Source organism: Apteryx mantelli, chromosome 3 (genome assembly GCF_036417845.1).
Source record: "Apteryx mantelli isolate bAptMan1 chromosome 3, bAptMan1.hap1, whole genome shotgun sequence".
In the NCBI taxonomy this organism is placed as follows: domain Eukaryota; kingdom Metazoa; phylum Chordata; class Aves; order Apterygiformes; family Apterygidae; genus Apteryx; species Apteryx mantelli.
In genome coordinates this window covers 131,499,728-131,518,063 of record NC_089980.1, presented here as the reverse complement: position 1 = coordinate 131,518,063, position 18,336 = coordinate 131,499,728, and the positions used below count along the sequence as shown (strand labels likewise).

The following is an 18,336-nucleotide window of genomic DNA, read 5'->3' as shown; positions in this document are numbered from 1 at the left end:
CATTTTACAGCACAAGCACTGAGCCCTCAAAAACAAAATTACAAAAATCTTACTCTGCAGTTGCTTCTTCCATTCCAGTGCTTTTTTTTTACTTAAAAAAATACATTCATTTTATTAACAGAAGTAAAACTCTGATAATCAAATAAAAAATTTGTCATTTTCAAAATATAAAAATACTCTGGTACATTTAATCCATGGAACTTTTCTATTTCATTTTGGCAATTCCCATTAACACTGCCATATGCAGAGTGAGGACTGTGTGCATGTTTATTCGTTAAATATCAGCATTTTCTCTTTGAAAACAGAGGAATAGAGTTTAGAATCTACCACGTTTACCCTGCTAGAGCCTGAAGTCAGCTGGGTGTTGTGCAGTTTACAAGCAACTGCACAACTGCTCTAGAAAGAATGTCTTACACCACTTGCAAGACACTCCAGTCAGCCCCAGCTGATAGTTTCTGCAATCCTTTTATCACCAGGTTAGATATTCGGCTTACGTAAACTGACATAGATCTACTGCCATGCAGCTACAGGTTTATAGCAGCTGAAAATCTAACCTATTAAAAAATAATAATAATAGCCTTTACAGGGACATCTGTTTTTCTTTCTAAAGAAGACTATCCAGAAAAGCACAAATGTTACAGAATAAATCCAACCCCAAAGTTTGTTTGCTGTGGAGTTTTGAGCTATGTAGTACATTACCACTTAACATACTCGTTTCAAAATGCAGTATACCTGTTATCGCAAGTTCTACCAGACTCAAAATTGTAAACAGACTTATTTATTGTTGCAAACACAGATGCCCCAGGCATACAAACCTTGTTTTTTCAAGACTGAAACTAAAAAAACAGCCTTAGGTATCAATTCAGCAGAAGTCTTAAACATAGTTAACTCTTTCACCCCCCCACACTCCAGTCAGGAGCACCAAAATACAGCCTTAAAAGCTCACTCAGGCTTAAGTGCTTTGCTCAATTAGGACAGCTCATTAGGCCTTAGACTTCAAACTTGCCTGAAAAGGTTTCATTATTAAACTTAATGAGACACCCAGTGGATGCACTGATTTTACTTCACAACATCCTTCTGTGAAAGCCTTCCCAGCTTCCAGTCCCAGCACCATCAGTCACTTCCCAGATGGCCTGGAGCAAACTGTTTGTGGTAACTGCCTCTGGTGACGCCTCCAGCAAGTGCTCCCAAACAGCAGCAAGCCGTCCCTCTAAAGGCCCTTCTGGTACAACATAAAGACACCCCCTGTATTGATACAGAGAAGCCAGTGTGCTGCACATTTGTTTCTTGTCTTGTGCTACACTAATTGCCTTACATTAACGAGCCTTCAACTCTTGGATTCATCACTCTCCCCTCCAACTTCAGATATCTGTGTTCAGAGCCTCGTCATTTTAGCTCGTGCTTTGAATCAGCCGCTGGGGTATCAGTATGGGAATCAGCTGCTCGGTCTCTCCACTGGCTACCGAAAAAGCTCAGTGGCTGGAGCCTGAACTTAAATGCCCCAGAAAGTGCCTGAAGTTAGCTGTTTCTTTTATCTACAAAATGTGTTCTGCAGTGTGAATCATAGTAGAAATGAGGTTTCAGTTGAGGTATCTAATGCACAGTGAAAACCCTGGCTGAAAAAAATCACCATTTACAAGTCAGATGTGGCCTCGTTATTATAAAACACTGTGCGCGAGCGGAGACTGACAGCCATGCTTTGGTGTTTTGTGAGGCAGAGAGCCTACACCACATGAGAAATGGATGAGTACCATGATTGCTTAAGGCCAAAGTTGCGGAAATTCATACTGCATAGGTTAATTTTTTGGAAAGGACTACTGATTTGGGGTACTTTGACTGGAGATGTCATTTTTGAAAATGTCAAGTACTCACATTCTGGCAAAGACCAGTTTAAAGGTGTCAAACAAGGATCTCCAGATCAACAGTAACTGGAAATGTAAGCTTATGTTTCACATAAAATCTATAAAGTTAAATTGCATCAAAATCTCTTTCAGAATAACTCTTTGTGAGAAAAATTCTCAAAACACGTCTGCATCTGTGGTTTGCTTCATTTCAAAAGAAACTAAATCCTAACTTTATGTAGCACATTTCAGGATTCCAAAGTGCTTTCCAAACATACTAGTGTGCAATTTAAATGTAGAGATTATGTCTGAAAACCACCCCAGCCTCTGAGGGTGAAAGATATCACACAGGAATTAGTCAGCAGAGGTGATGAAGACTACCCTTTCTAGCAAAGATTACAGTCAGTTCAGGTCAGAAGGATGTATCCCACTGAGTTAAAATTTGCCCAGTACATCCCATTTACATTATTTTCCCTTAACGCCTAAGTCCATAGAACCTCCTGTAGCCACAAGATCTTGGCTTTGCATTATCATAAAAAAAACCCCCAAAACTTCAATAGCTTATATACTATTCCTGAACATTTGTAATGTCTATTTTAGAACAGTGCATGAAGTTATGTATATACTGAGTGGTTACTGTCCTCTCTTGAATTCATCACTGACTGTATCAGAACCATCCTTTATCCTTTGTGACAAAACAAGAGCAGGGAAGTGACCCAGAAGATGCTCAGAGAATTTGTGTGTGGGATGTGAGGCTGAGTTTGGAAAGTCATTGCATTCAGAGCTTTCACACCAAGGTGTCCTCTCCGTGTTCATCAAGGTTTTCTGTGCTTTTATGGTTCCTTCTGTAAAAAGCAGAACAAATCATATGTGAGCAGACTTCTGTATTTTATTACTAACTGAACAGGCTACAGCTTGGCATTCTCAAACAACAAAGACAACTGAGAATCACTAGCAAGATGTGGTTGTTACAGGCAGCGACTACAGTACCTAAACAGAGAGACCCAGTTCCATTTTAGACCTCTTAGCCTGTCCCCTCTGGTCTGCAGCTGCCACTTAAGAAAGCAGCCAGTGTCTCAGAAGCCCTGTGTCACATCAGCTAGCCCCATGAAGGTATTTTGGATACCTTAGGGCAATGAAATGGTCCCAGATATCCATGTTTAAGCACTGGAATTATTCCCTTAGCATTTCAATCCATTTCCAAGTCTAGCAATTTGTGATGATAAAAACAAGACAGACATAGTCTACCATTTAATCCATCAATCTACTAGCATAGACTGGTCTACAGAGTAGTCTTCTGTGTGTTCTTAGTATAGTGGGGCTTCATTTGTCAGAGGTGGATGATTTTGAGCTAGACAAGGTTTTCTTGGGAGAGGGACAGAGAGGGAAGGAGGGAAAAGGAGAGGAAAAAGAAAGACAAGACTGCTCAAAGCTTTCCTGTATTTTTCTCTCTTTCCTTCCTGCTCCTCAAAATGGTTTGGACATTTCCCATGTGCCAGAAACACCAACAATGCTTTCAAGAATTCCATTTTCTTCTATTTACAAGTAAGTCATAACTATTCACATTTTCTCCAGGAAATTAATCTGGACAGAATATTCTTTACTTCTGACTTGAAACACTATAACAATAGTGCTTCGTGCACCACCCTAGAGGAAAAGTAAAACACAGCAGCTGATATATCTGATATAACATATATATGGTCCTCTAAGCAAGGTAGTATTACACTACAGAAGTAAGACACTGGAGCATGCAATGGTTGTACTCAGTTAATAATTCAGCTAATCAAGAGATGTGTTGCTTTGTTTTGTTTTAAGGAATACAGAGATGTGATTTAGTAGCTAGTAATTTTTTCCTGGCATGTCTATGAGCTGCTGTGCTGGTGTTACAGCAGTTTGCTGCTAGTTCAAACCTACCTTAACACCTCAAGTGCAAGCTTTGTTTCTTTCCGACTTTCTTCTGTGATTGGGTAGAAGAGAAGTATAAATAAACCTACAATGATGAGGATAGCAGGGACTGCTCCAATGAGGATTTTCAGCGTGAGGATCACATCACTGGATTGTTTACATATACCTGGCTTGTATCCAGTAAACCTAAACAAATAGAAATAATAGTGGCGTGCATATGTCCAAATGTAAAAGACATTTGCTCTTCTTAAGACCCCCTTCCCAAGTCACTCCCTTTCCCCCAACACACATTAAGACTTTTCTCCCATTTCTTTCTACATCTCTCTTTTCTTTTTTTCTCCCACATTTCAAATCTTGTTGGTGTCTCCTATAATCACAGTGATGTCAACATGGAATTACCCAAAAATTTCAATAGGGCTTGGAGGCTTTGTCCATTTATCCCAATCTCATCTTTGCGCTCTCTTTCAGATAACTGCATTACCTCAGTATTTATTCATTACTACTATATAGCATTTAAGTATTAAGAGGAGCATGGAATCCCATTTAAGGAGATTGTTTTGATATGTGATTCCTATTAATTTTCAATAAATCATTTAGACTCAGCTTTAGAAGTATGCAAATAATCTGACCAATTTCAGCCGGAATACTTAACTTCAAATTAAACACACACTTAAGCATTCTGCTCAACAAAGACAAATTTACTCAAGGTACACACTTCCACTTTGTTGATTCAGGGACTCCACACAGTCCTACAACTGCTGATATACTTGAATTCCCATCCCCAATTTGTGGAATGAGTTTGTTTCCCTCTGAAGATAAACCTACGAAAGCTGCAGCTCATTTGCCATCACTCCGTATTCTGCATTCTCCCACTTTGGCAAAATACTGGGCGCTAACTGGAATGGAATGGAGCTAATTGGTGAAAAGTAGTTTGTTTGTTTGTTTGTTTGAAGCTCTTCCTAAATAGTCAGTAAAAACAGGGAAACTTGGTTTTGTTTATTTTGGGGGAGGGAAAAGGTATTCTAGCATCTTTTCCAAATTTTGTCACGGTTTGTTACAGGAACAGCCAGGAGTGGTTTACGGAGTAGGCCTCACTCAGCCTTCCTTCTGTCATTTTGGTTCTTCAGTTTTCAAACCACAGCAGTAATGGCAGGCAATTTAATCATGGCTAGAGTCTGGGATCTGATATTCTGCTGCAGATAAACTAATCTCAACAAAGGAAAATTTAAAAACTACCTGCACACACAGAGAATAGATTAGAGGTTCCTGGTGGTGAAGATTACTTCTTTTCAAACACCTATCCAGAAGAGCTGTCCAGCTGCGTGGTCCTCTTCATCAATTTGCAAAGCAATTTCTAACCTCCACACTTAATAACGTTGGTCAAAACTTTTGTCAAAAAAAAGCCTTTTGCACGTGAGGGTGTTAGCAGTAAGTATCCAAAGCTCCTGAGTCAAACATGTTCAGCCAAGCACTGCCTGTTAGCTGGCAACTTTGGCTGAAGGCACTGAAGCAAAAGATTCTGTTTACTAAAACCCAACTTCGAGCCAAGGGCTAAACAGTCCTGTAGACAGCCTGAATTCTAACCATTCTTTGAGTGCTCGTGTGCCCTACATCTGCTGAATCCTGACAGCTGCCGGCAAAAGTCCTTTCTGCTAGGTCACATACCAATGCCAGGCGGGAGACAGTTGACCTTTTTCCCAACCTGCCTTTCTTGTCGGAACAGACAAGGCAAACAGCAGGAGGAGAACACAAAGCATCCTCCAGATTGACAGGCTCTAGGTCATGGGCAGAGCTGTGAGGAAATTTCTATTCCTGACGCTCTGCTCAGGGTCCAGTCTCCTAAATTCATGAAGGAATCAGCAATCCTTTTAGTGCTGAACAGGCCACTAGGCCCCCTGAAAGCACTCCAACCTGTGTAACGACTTAAAAGCTCATGGATATAACCCAATCCAGATGCAACAGGGACTGGGCGAAACAGTTGTATCAGCAGGTGTATCAGCACCTGCTAAACTTTTATGTTCAATTCTTTATTCATATAAGCCACTAAAATTTACATGATTAATTTGGAAAAAAGAAAATCTAACAGGAATTCAGGTATTTCTGAACTGAAACATGCTAGGGTAAGTGACTTAATGCTCATCAGTGTGGCCTAGATGATGACAATCCTATGTTTAGTGTTCAGCCAACTAGAGCTGCCAGCACATTCAGGCACATGGAAAAAGGCAATTAAACCCACAGGATAAAGGACCTCATAACACTTTCAGCGTAGAGAGACTAAGTGGAAACACAATATTACTTACTCCAGGCCTGCTGCAGAAATTCCTAAGCCAATTCCCGTTGACATCTTGGTAAAGAAAACATAAGAAGAATAGAAAATGGTTTCATGTCCTTTTCTGTGAGGATTCTGCAGGCGAAAGTTATCAACAACATCAGGCAGCATTGACCTAGAGATGAGCAAGATAAGAGCAAACCTTAAGCCAAAATCCCTTCTCAATGTCTAAACTTACTGGAAGGTTTTTTTTGTTTTTTTTTTAGATTTGATTGATGTAATTAATTATGCATATGAGAGAATCCAATTCAAAAAGTCCTCCTGCTTGACAGGAGGACAAAAATCCTTGTAAGAAATGCACAGCCACAGATTACAAGCTAAAAAAAACCAACCTGTCAAACACTTGCTGGGAGGTGACTTTAGACTGACTTTCACTTCAAGCAAAAGTTGTAATATTAAAAAAAGAAAATAAAAAAATGTTTCTTGGATTTCAAGGGACTCTGAATCTCTGAGTAGTCTTGTTCTGAAATAACTCTTTTGACAAGCTAACAAAACAATTTTCAGAAACCAATGGGGCCCATTTTCCCTCCTTCAGAGACTGATTTTGGTCATAGGGAATCAGAATGGAAGCAGCTCAAAAGTCAACTGTAAATTGACATTTTATTTTCAAAACATTTCATGATTTACTGTTAGAAAAAAGGGATTTTTGACCCTGTGTGCAGAAAAGTTCATGTAGTCTGACAGCCTGCCTTAAACTCTATTTCCCTGATCTCTTGGAGTTTCACAGTTTTCAGGGAACTGTACGACTGAGGAATGCAAAACAGCGCTTTCAACAACAGTCTTGCTTTCTGGTCAATTTGATGCAAACAGTAATTATTTCCTATAGAGAAGAAATCTCCCACCCTGCTCCTTCTTGAGTAGTTTTTTTCCCCACATATTTTCTGTTATCAAGAGCCAAGGACCTTGAATTCTCAGTTTCTTTTACCCATATCCTTGCGGTACACTCCTGCATTTGATCTGTACCACAGGATTGCTCAGCAGGGATACATAGCTTGCTTTACATTTCCTCTGCTATGTTCTTAATTGCTCAGCATTAATTGATTTGTGTGCAATATCCGACTTCATCATTCCTGTAGAAAACCAAGTGTCCTGTTAGAAACCAAACATAAACAACTAATTTACTGTTATCACAAGTTCTTTGGCTACTTAGATTATTGCTTCCTCTAAATTATCTTATGTACAAAAAGCACACTTCATCACGAACAGCCTCAATCTTAAAAGCAGAAACAGATTCTCGGGTGAAGTGACTGTTGCCAGATTCTGCCTCTTTCAGAAGCGATCTCCATGCAGTACACCCATGTGCGCAGACATGCCCCTTCCCCACACCAAATGCAAAATTCTCCTACCATGGCAACAGCAGAGATGCTGCAATGCTCAGGCCCGAGACAAAGGCAACAAAATACGCCAAGATCAGGTCTGGAATGGTGACCAGCATGACTGCAAAAGGGATCATCCACTGAGGAAGAAGAAAAACAGTACATATTACTTACAGTACACAGCATTTAATGGTGTATAGATGGTTCCCTTCAAAATATCCGACTGCGTTGTGACATGACAGTTTGCACACAGAAAAGCCTAACGCCTCACCTATTTTGGTGAAATGGCATTTCCTACCTGGTTTGACTATCCAGAAGAATCAGAGAAAAATAGGTCAAGCAGTGTTACCGCCTTCTCTGTTAGCAGTATTAGGTCTATAACTGCACTAGTGATTTAAACAGTCCTAAGGATCTGTTCATCAGCCCTGAAGCCAACTGGCAGATCCTTGCCAATTCATACAGCTAAACTCTCACAGTTTCCAAAAGAAGAGTCACCATATAAATGTCTACTGTGAAGAGTCCCTGAAGCGGGCTAGTTCCCAAACTATGTCCAGATATTTCTTGGGAGATTGTTAATCAGCCTGTGCTAAGATTTTTCTGACAATTTAATAACAGACATGACCAAACTCCAGTTACTAGGTCTAGGCCAGTGGCACTATTTAATTTCCTATTAGAGACAAAGCCTTGAAATGTCAGCACACTACATTTCAGGGGGAGCGACAGGGGCTTAATGGTCATTTTAAACTGTAAATATCCTATTTCACAGGTCAAATCAAGTTTTGAATGAAGAAGAGTTTAGTTACACCTTCACTGTCAATGTCTGCTTTAAAGCAATCTAGATAGTCAGCTACTAACTAACGCTGGGAAGGCAGCGTGGCTTACTCCCGCTCCACACACCTAGACGCGCTCACTGCAGTGCACAGGTCATGAAGGCTAGCCTCAAAACTAACCTAATTTGGGATGCTCAGGATTTGTTTACTGGCAGTACTTAAATCCACCAGATTTCCTTAACTTCAGCTTGAGGCAAAGGGCTCACAGAACTGAAAAATCCACTATTTTAAATGCTGATTAAATGCATACAGGCAGCTGTCCTGTACCCATCCCATGCTCCATCTCCCATGCCTGTGAGGCACAGCCACAGCACATGCAGAATCCAGAACCAGCGGCTTACCTACAGGGCTTTTTAGTGATGTGGGATTAGTTTAACATTAAGTGTTTCAATCCTCTATACCCTCAGCTCCCAAGCTGCGAGTATGTGCAGAGCTTTCACAGAGAGTGATTCCCCTAAGCACTGCTATTTACAGTTCTGCAAGAGAACTGATTCTGGGAGTCTTGGAGTCTAATCCATTATGTTTATGTTTTAAATGCATTTCCCATCTAAGTCATTTGCTTTTAACCTAAGAAGGCAGAAAATAACCTTTCCTGACTGCAAGTTCCTAGCACAGACAGATTATCTTTGCATTAGGCCAGTGTTGTGGCAAAATCGTTATTTCACCACAAGAGAGCACTCCAGCAATACAAGATTTTATGTTGCCTATAAGAAACTTTATGACTCGTTTATGCTCCACATGGGGCACCCACTCAGAAACCAAAGCACTTGCACAAAATTCTAGATCAATAATAATAATCACTGTAATTGTAATTTTCTACTGAAAGAGAAGCACGACCTACAGGACTGAGGCTACAATGCCCTAAAGTCTCACTCATGCGACGGCAGTGCAGTCATGGGGGCAGTGTTCCTGTGGCAATAAACAGCTAATGCATCTCATTCTTTCCTACTTGTAAAGCAAAAAATACTCTTGTATTGGCACTTTGCTCCCTAGACGCAGGGTTGCTGCATTGCAAGTTATAAAAAATGACATCCTATAGTGACCACGTGTCTTCCATTCATCCACCGGCAGCACTACAGCAGGGGACCCTACTGGGATACTGAGGGTGGTGCTGACCTGTGTAGCACATTGCTGGACACACGAAGGGCAGGTGAGGAGAAGATGCAGCTAGGATGTATGGCAGAAATGGGGATGGGAGAGTGGCAAGGGGGCTGCATGGCCAGTATTCATCCAAGGGCATGTCTCCATGCTGAACAGTGCTGACAGAGGGCAAGCAGGTAATTGTGCATGTGTGAAATGTGTGAGGAGACAAAAGATTTCTATTTTTTTTAACACTAAATCCTCCAAAACCCATAGTTGAAAGCTAGTACTGGCTAGGACGGAAACTAGGACTGTGAGGTTTCTTGCATAGCAAATTTAGGCCCGCAAATAATAGCCAAACGCACAGACACACACAAAATATCTCCAAGAATCTTTAACACTCAAGCGCAAGACAGAGAGATCTTCCATTTTTAAACATCTTGCCCAACCCACAAACCAAACCAACTATTCAGAAAAGAGAAGGGCAAAGGACTGAGCTGTTCCACTTCTTAAGATTTCTCTTGGCAACTCCACTTCCAGTCACCAAATAACTTTGCCTTATGAGGTCAGAGCAGGCAACCTCAATGCAACGAAGCATATGGTAGCAGAAGCAAAAAAAGCAGAAGAGAAACATTTTAGCCTGTGCACCAACCCAGTCATGGGAAGGATGCTGTCAAGGTTCCTACTTGGGTATGACCCTGTATTTCCAGGGAGTTTAGGCTAAACTTCCAGGAAGTTTAAATACTTAGTAAATACTTAGACCATTGGTCATCTCTTGTAGGGGAATGGCTGAAAAGGGAGCAATGCTAGTGGTAGGAATCCAAGACTACTGCTGTCCATCTACTCTGCCTCTACACACTTAAGGGGTCTCCTTGACACAGAACTGCTTTACAAGGGAAAATGATTTTGCAGCAGTGTTAAACTTTTCAGAAAACTAATTTTCAGATTATATCTTTACCTTGAAACCTGAATAAGGTTTTGGAGAAAACTGTTTTCTCCCGCTCCCCTCCCTCCCAGAAGAACATTCTCCAGTGACACAAACATAGGACCTTTGAATGACGTGATTTTATTCCACAGTAAGAGAGGACAGATTATCTGTACAGATCACACAAGGTGGTAGTAGAGGAAGCCCCTGTGATGTATTGCCAGACACAAAATCCACCACTGAGCACACAGGAAGCATTCACAATCCCTTGAGAAATGTCTACAAGGTGAAATAAAGAGGTGGTTTTTTTCAGTCCAGCCCCCACTTAGATCATAATACAGTGAAGCAACTGAACTGCAAAATTAAGTTAAACCACATTTACAGAGGTGCTGAGAGACTTTCCAGTCATGTTAAACTGAATTTATACAGCCAAGGTAGTTGAAGAAAGCATTTTTCTTAGTTGAGTAGGCAGGGGAGGAAATTTCCTGAGGAGGAAATTTGCATTCCCTCAATGGTCCAACATTGCTTTTGGCAATTCTCTTTGCTCAAGTGGTAAAAAGAAAGGAGGATGGGACTTAGATGCGGATTCCAGACGCTCGCTTCAGAACACCTAACGATTCAGCATATTTGGAACTTACGTTTTAAAACTACTTCTGATTCTGTGGAAGTCATTCCAACAGACAGATTTTTATTTCAAAAACTAACTATTCTACTAGCTATTCCATTATATTCAGCAACTGTCACCAGACCCAAGCTTTTTGGAGTTGTTCAGATTTCAATACATAGCCTCAGGCTGGATTTTCCAAGTCCTTGTGCTTGTTTGTGCACAAAGCAGCCAATTTCTTTCTTTCCTCTTTCATGAGCAATTAAAAGTAAACAGGGGAAAATGGGGAGGAACAGACCTACACAATGACTCACTGAGGATGATGACGGAAAATTGCTCCTGTCTGCACTGAGGGACTTAAAATGATCCATCAGAGACCAGGGCAGGCTCGCTGAGCTGGCTTTGCAGATCTGTGCCAAAGTTAAACTAAACTTCTTTTCTCAGGTAGGTCACCTTTTTCTTATACCTCACTAATAACTGTCCATCTCTGCTCACAGGGATGTGGGCTCCCCCATCTGCTTAGTTTTTTAGAGAAGAATATGGAACACACTTCTCTCCCCTCTGTGACCAAATGACAAATTTGGTCAGCTGAGAACCATATACAAGCCTTGTACAACAGATAATCTTTCCACCTGAAGCAACATGGATCTGAACCTATAAAATTTTGTTGGGGTTCACCTCTATGACAGCAGTGAAATGCAGAGCTTGTTCAGATTCTTAAAGAAGCTGAGATCTCCCTTCAGCATCAGGCTATTTCTCAAAAGTTTTCTTGAAAACTCGGATTCTGTGTGAAATGTAGTATAATAATTTAAAACAGACTCTGAAACTAAACAAATTTCTTGCAGCTCGAGGTTACAAGCATTTGAAACAGCTCCTGAAGAGGCTCCAATTGTCACATTATGTGAGCACAAGCAGATTTTTTTTCCCCTGAGGATTTGCTTACCGAAATCCCACATGCTGCACACTTCTTGCCAAATCGCTGCAGAATCTTTTGCCAGAAAGGAATGCTCACAGCTGCTGATACCTAGAATTGATGAAAAATTATACATATATATACTAAATTAAATACATATATGAAATACTAGAGCTACATGGCACAGTCATTAAAATCCAAGCCTACTGCAAATAGCCATACTTTGTGCTGAAGCCCTTTGCCTCAAGATCTGAAGCCTGACTCATGATAATTGAGTTAAGCCCTATCCCACTATACAGAAAGAAAGCTGGGGCACAAGATACACTTCTTAGGTAGTATATATATCTCATGCTACATGCTCAGGAAAAAACCTGTAAGAGAAATATTCACTTACAGTCAACATTACCATACTGTAGACTGTACTACTCACCTGGTAAGAGCAACAACTTCACACGACATAGTACCAAACACTGGAGAACTGCTACTAATGACAGTTTTGCAATTGACCTAAATTCAAATGTCACCTCATTATTACAGTTATATTCCGCTTTGTACTGTCTTTAATTGTACTGTCTTCTCTCTCTCATTAGTGTCCACTACTTGTAGAGCCTCAAGATATTCAAGAGTCATCCTTTGTTGTCAACTTTTTGGTTTTAATCATTGGAAAAGATCAATGTGGGAAAGGAAGAATCAACAAGGGTAGAGATGGTGGGAGGACGGGGCCAAGAAGTGGAAATGAAGTTCCCCTAAAATGATTACACAAAGTTGCTGTGCCAAACAGGTCAGGAATCAGGCAGCAGCTCCCCTGAAAATGACTGCTGCAGTATTCTATATGCTAGACAAAGTGTACACAAACCATTAAAATATGCAGCAGATAAACATCCAGCATGAAACTTTCCACTTGTTATAAGAGGACTTTGGTCAGAAGTCTGAAAACTGCAGTTTTCTACTAACAAAGTAAAGCATGCATTACAGGAGCAGTGTGTAATTGAGTTATAAGTATCACCTAGGCAGAGCAGAATCCCACCTTTGAGTGTCAAGAAAAAGGGTTTGGTGAAAACGTCTTTTTATCACACTGCCAATCATTCTAGACAGGAATCTTCATGTCTCTGGTTATTTTAAATATTTATCCTTGCAAGCTGCCTGGCCTAGAAGGCTCATGTGTATGAGTGCACACGGGAAAGTTATTTAATTGTCTGCATATCAGGCTGGGGAAAGGGAAACAGGAACTAAAATTCCAGACCTCCTTTCTGACAACAACTTTTGCCTTTTATAGGAGTGGAAAGTGACTCATGGGTAAAAGCAACAAGGAAGATATTAAAAGCTCCAAGGCATTAATTCTTTAAAAGTTGCAGTAGGGAACACCACATTTATTTCAAACAAACACTGCAAAAGATGGTGTAGCATCTTACAACTCTGTCCACACACAAAATTCTTCCTGTCTTCTGCTAAATTTGTGCCAAAAAACACAGTGAAATTCAGCTATCACATAAAAATATGGGAGAGAAGAGAGACAACTCACCAAGATGGTAACCACTAAATACTGGAAGTGATTGTGGAGATCAGCTGCATGTGTGCAGAATAGGACAAAGTTGCTCTGCTCCAGCTGGTGAATTGAAGACATTTGGTGATGGCACAAAAAAAAAGGAAGGGGGTGGGGGGAATGGGGAAGGAAGGGAAGAAGAAAAAAGGCAAAAGGACGTTACACTCCATACTTGCCAAACATACTTGGTGACTGATTTGTTGAATGCAGGATTTGGGAGTTCCAGTCTTCCCTAATTTGCAACAATTTAAAGATGCAGTAACTCTCCTGCTATCATTGGAGTAACGTGCAGGTAAAATTGGGGTAAGCAAGAGGAAAACCATGCTCCTAATGAGGCATAATGATGAAGACAGGAACTGGCTTCTGAGAGGATTCTGTCTCAAGGCTCTCTGTCCTGTGTTGTAAGCTTGCCTTGTGTCATTGTCACAGTCACAGCTGCAGACTATTGTAAGAAATTGTTCCTCTTTTTCCACAACAATGCCATAAATCTTTTACTAGAAGCTCTGACTCCGAAACAAGTTACTCTTCAGCTGGAATTACCTCTCATGCCAACTTCCTGTAGTAAAGCAGCTAAATGCTGGTTTTGTATAAAAGCTTGGCTGTGGAGTGCAGCTTTGGGTCAGAAATCTCCACAAGTCTGAGTACTCAGTTGATGGGAGGAGCTGGCCCATTTCTTTTATAGTGAGAGATCAGGCTGCAGAACAAGCATCCATGCTTTGGCAGAACTCAGGGGGATTCTCAACATCAGATTCTGGTTCAAGCCCAACTCTGGCAACTCTGAACAAGTGGACCGACAGAGGAGGATTTAATACTCATGCCACAGCAGCATGACCAACTCTTGTTCCTTTGTGGGCTTGTAGATTATAAGCAGCCATCATCTGTATACAAATTAGGCCCCAAAATATATCCCTCCTCCATCACCACCAAAGCCTTCCCTAGCTTCTGGCCCAGCTTACTCCACCTTTATTTCAGATATAGACCATCACTCTCCAGGATTATGGCCAATGCATCCTTAGCCTATTCCTTTTCTCATTAGCAATCCACTCACCAAAACCCACTGGGTCTGTCCCCCCTCCCCAGATGACAACAGCAAGGGTTGCACGTTCTAGCTGAACTGGAGCCACAGTATTTCCAGCTTCTGCCTGCCCTCACACCTTCCCTTCAGCCTTTACAAGAAGAAAAATAGAGAGATTTGGACTAAGAGAACATCTCTTCCTCTCCAGGTGTTGTCAGAAGTAGTTGGCTGCCACCAACCATATGTGGGCCATACCCTTATTGACTACATGAGAGTTGGAATGGCCTGGACCACAAGGGACCTGCTTTCATCTTCTCCCTGTCTCTACTGTTGCTCAAAGCGCTTGCAGCTCCCACATGCGAGCAGAAATGCTTCTGCTATTGTTTCTCTTTCTTGGGCCTTCCAGCAAGGACTGACCGATACAATAAAAGATGGCCTTACCAGCTGTGCCCAAATTCAGGCCAACAGGAAACTCTGATGCTTCTTTGGCAAACAGACTTTTAAACAGTTTTTGCTATAAACACAACTAGGTGTATGGAAGGGAATGGCAGTTCTTCTTTGGAAATTACTAATCCACCAGGATTGCTGGTGAGCACAGCACTGCTCTCTCACATACCCAGTTCTTGCCCTCTGTCCTGGTGCTCATTGAGATCAATAGTTCATGTGACTAACAGTCTGGTGATGAAAACATGGATATTATATGCTTTCCAAAACAAAGCCAACTTGAACTGATGGGTACATAGGGAAAGGGTCACATTATAAACACATTTTTAATGAGTTGAACGTAACTCAAAAAATCCTGCTTTAAAATGACCACTGGACTAAGGGTTTCCTATTGAATTGCTTCAAGCTTTTCTGCAGCATCTCTCTGTGGGACGACATACAACATCATTTTGGGAAGGCCACACTCGACTGTAGGTCCTGATTCGAAAATTAGCTCTACCTATCTCTGAAACAGTTAAGACTTCCTGCCCCTGAGTCTGAACATCTTTTTACTCTGACCTAACGCCCTCCATCACAAAATACTCCATAAGAACCAGTTCAGCCACTGTTAGAGAACAGTCACCCATGCAAAGGAGAAGCGCAGTGGCCTAAAGCTGCACACACTATAGAGAAGAACAGGGAGAAGAGAAAAAGCATTCTCTGAGCAACTGAAACCACAGGAGACTGTAGATGGACAGCATATAATGACCCAGTCTGGGTCACCGGCACTAGCTCCTCACCTTTTACGAAAAAAGCCATCTTTAAACAGTCAGGACTTTGGTTTTCCTTCTCATTTGAAGGAATCATCTCCAGCTGCACTGGACCCCAGGCACCAAAGAAGGGTCCTGGTTCCCTACTGACTTGTAGGGGAAGGCACTGCCCTCCCTAGATCACCACCTCGAGTCACAAGCCAAAGGTTATTTGCATTCTAGCCGCTGCAGACTCTCCCAGGCTGGGACTGGAACGAGGCCAGCGAACAGACTTAGAGAGTCTGAAGTTACCTGAACTGCTGTCGAGATGAGAAGAAATGAAACTGTAAGTTTCACATATGGACCGTGCTTCATGGTGAGTCGAAGCCCCTTACAAAAAGGAATTGCTCTGTCTGAAGTTAAGGCGTAAGGATCTAAGAGGAGCAGAAAAAATAAAATAAAATAACATTTTCCAGAGCTAAATATGAAAAAATTATTATTAAAATTTAGGCATACGTAAATGTATCTTACCATCTTTTTCCTTTACTCCAAGGAAAAAAATGACAATTCCAAGAAGATACACACCTACTATAACCCCTGCTGCAATCATATAAACCTTTGCCTTTGAAAAGAAAAAAGACATATTTGAAATTATGACAGGAGAATGACAAGGCATTATGGAAAATTTCAGTCTCTTTTTGGTGAGTCTTCTGTAATTGAAGAACTGCCCCTCTTCATACTGCCAGCTGTCTGTCTTTTACCTATCTGAAAAATTTTCATTTCTGCGATTCATTTATAAACAGCTACTTCAGGATAAGTCCAGGGCACATAAGTATATACTTCCAGCAAAAAAAAAAAAAAAAAAAAGGAAAGAAAGAAAGAAAAAAAAGAAAAAAAGCTGTGAACAAAAGGACTACTGTGTCAGTAACCAGAACATGCTTAAAAGCTTGTTTATGTTGAGACTAGCTGTAGATATACAGTCGTTTATCAGAAACGTGCAGCATCCACAGAATGGTTCCAAATTTTTCTAAATCCAGTTAATCTAGCTATAGACTGCAATGAGTATCTTCATGCTAGACAGAAAAGGCCTCAGTACCAACGTAAATATAATTACTACAGTTACTGAACTGATACATAGCGATAATAAAATCTTACTTCAGGTTTTAATGAATTTAGAAAACATGCTTACTTTCAGGACAATACTTTGAGAATATGGTACGTCACATGCTTATTCTTCCAGATGCTTAATGAAATACTCAAGCAAACTAAGAAACCTCTGCTTTCTATTAGGGAACAAACCTTCCAAAGGATACTTCCTGCACCATCAAATCACATTTACTACTTCAGACTCTGATTACACTGATTCTTGAGGTAAGCTTTAAAATTACATTTTGATTTAGTATTCTGTAATAATTTATACTGTGTTACAAAAGATAAGTAAGTGCTGGATATAGAGCTTTGTGACGCACTGATTATTTGATAGGAAAATTTAATTCCAAGTTCTCATTAATATGCTGCAAATGACAGGATTATAAATTTAGGAACCAGCTGGAAAATGGGCATGTAATTACAAGAATGTACTGTCAAATATAAGGTCATTTAGTACAGATGCAAAATTAGTTATATGAACCACTTAAGTTTAGACAATGTTCAAGACAGCAACTTTTGTAAGATAATTACATTTCAGAAAGGGACATGGTGAAATAAATGAATGCAGTGCTATTCTTTATTTGGGATAAAGGGTTTTTTTTGATGTCTGAGCTATAAATTAAATCACAGAGTAATTTATACTACATGTTACGAGTCGTGTTGACTAAGATTGCAGTATAGTGCAGATACCTGAATTCACTTAAACGAGGTAATTTCAGCCTCAGAAGCAGCCTAGCCAGGACAGAAGAAGCAGAAAAAAAGGATAAGTAAAGGATTTATTGTGAATTATAATTTTTGTACCTATTCATTAGTTAATTTGTTTACCTCAAAATTTCTTCTCAAAGCAACTGAATTAAAGGCTTTCTTTCACAGGGCTTGGTTAAGAGTAATTTGAGCTTTGTCCACTCAAATTATTAAGGCTATTCACGACAGGCCAAATGGGATTCTCTGACCCTAAACAAAATTTGTTAGCCCATTTACAAACCGTATGCTTCGTCCATGCTTGGTTTCTGCTAGGAAAGATCCACTCCCTTAACTGTGCATTTCAGTTGAAAGTCCTATACAGAAACAACTTCAGATGCAAAATAATCATTTTCTTCCATTTCCTTTCTCTAATAATGAGCAAACGAGCAATCACTCGTAAGGTCTGCTTTTAAACACGGTGTGCCCTACAGCAACGTAAGAATCACTCCTTGTGACAAAAAAGGTCAGGCTCATACATGAGCAATCAAGATTTGGCATCCTCTAACTTCCTTTTTTTTTTTTTTTTTAACTGAGGCTGATGGAGGTACTTTAACCTAGCCCTGCCTCAACTTCTAACTTTATGTCCCTCAGTCCTACAACCAACATTCAGCATCTCCTGTCAGTCAACCAGTTAGGTGCACACTCTTTGTCGTGTGAAGAAGAGGCAAGTGCCCTGTCATGCCATGCCAGCAGCTCCCCCATGCAACTCAGTGGCCACGCACACTCCCATAATACAACCAAACTGGTGCCAGGTCATGTCAAAGGCAAAAGACTGTGGTCCTCACAAAACAGGGTGGTAGGTCTGGGGAGGGTTTCCAGAGCAGTTCATTGACACTATGGCCTCTGCCCATGCCTGAGGGCTCTTTGGGAGAAAGGGCAGTAGCAAACAAGCAGTGAACAGAACCTTACCCATGGGACAACGGTTGGACACCGTAATCCAGGCCGTTCTCATCCATGGGTTACTACTCAC

General features: G+C 40.8%; 1 protein-coding gene across 3 annotated transcripts in view; it reads right to left on the bottom strand.

The window, feature by feature from the left end:
• Positions 1-762: 762 nt before the first annotated feature.
• MFSD2B (MFSD2 lysolipid transporter B, sphingolipid) overlaps positions 763-18,336 on the bottom strand; it is a 36,575-nt gene continuing 19,001 nt past the window's right edge. For 2 of the 3 annotated variants that reach the window (XM_067294353.1, XM_067294354.1), the window contains 8 exons: positions 16,005-16,095; positions 15,786-15,907; positions 13,266-13,349; positions 11,774-11,854; positions 7,422-7,531; positions 6,047-6,190; positions 3,756-3,932; positions 763-2,686 (listed from right to left, as the gene is read on the bottom strand). In XM_067294353.1, coding sequence (XP_067150454.1) covers positions 2,629-2,686; positions 3,756-3,932; positions 6,047-6,190; positions 7,422-7,531; positions 11,774-11,854; positions 13,266-13,349; positions 15,786-15,907; positions 16,005-16,095 — 867 coding nt within the window. In that variant the 3' untranslated portion in view covers positions 763-2,628. The remainder of the gene's footprint in view (positions 2,687-3,755; positions 3,933-6,046; positions 6,191-7,421; positions 7,532-11,773; positions 11,855-13,265; positions 13,350-15,785; positions 15,908-16,004; positions 16,096-18,336) is intronic. The other variant, XM_067294355.1, reaches the window with a different exon arrangement.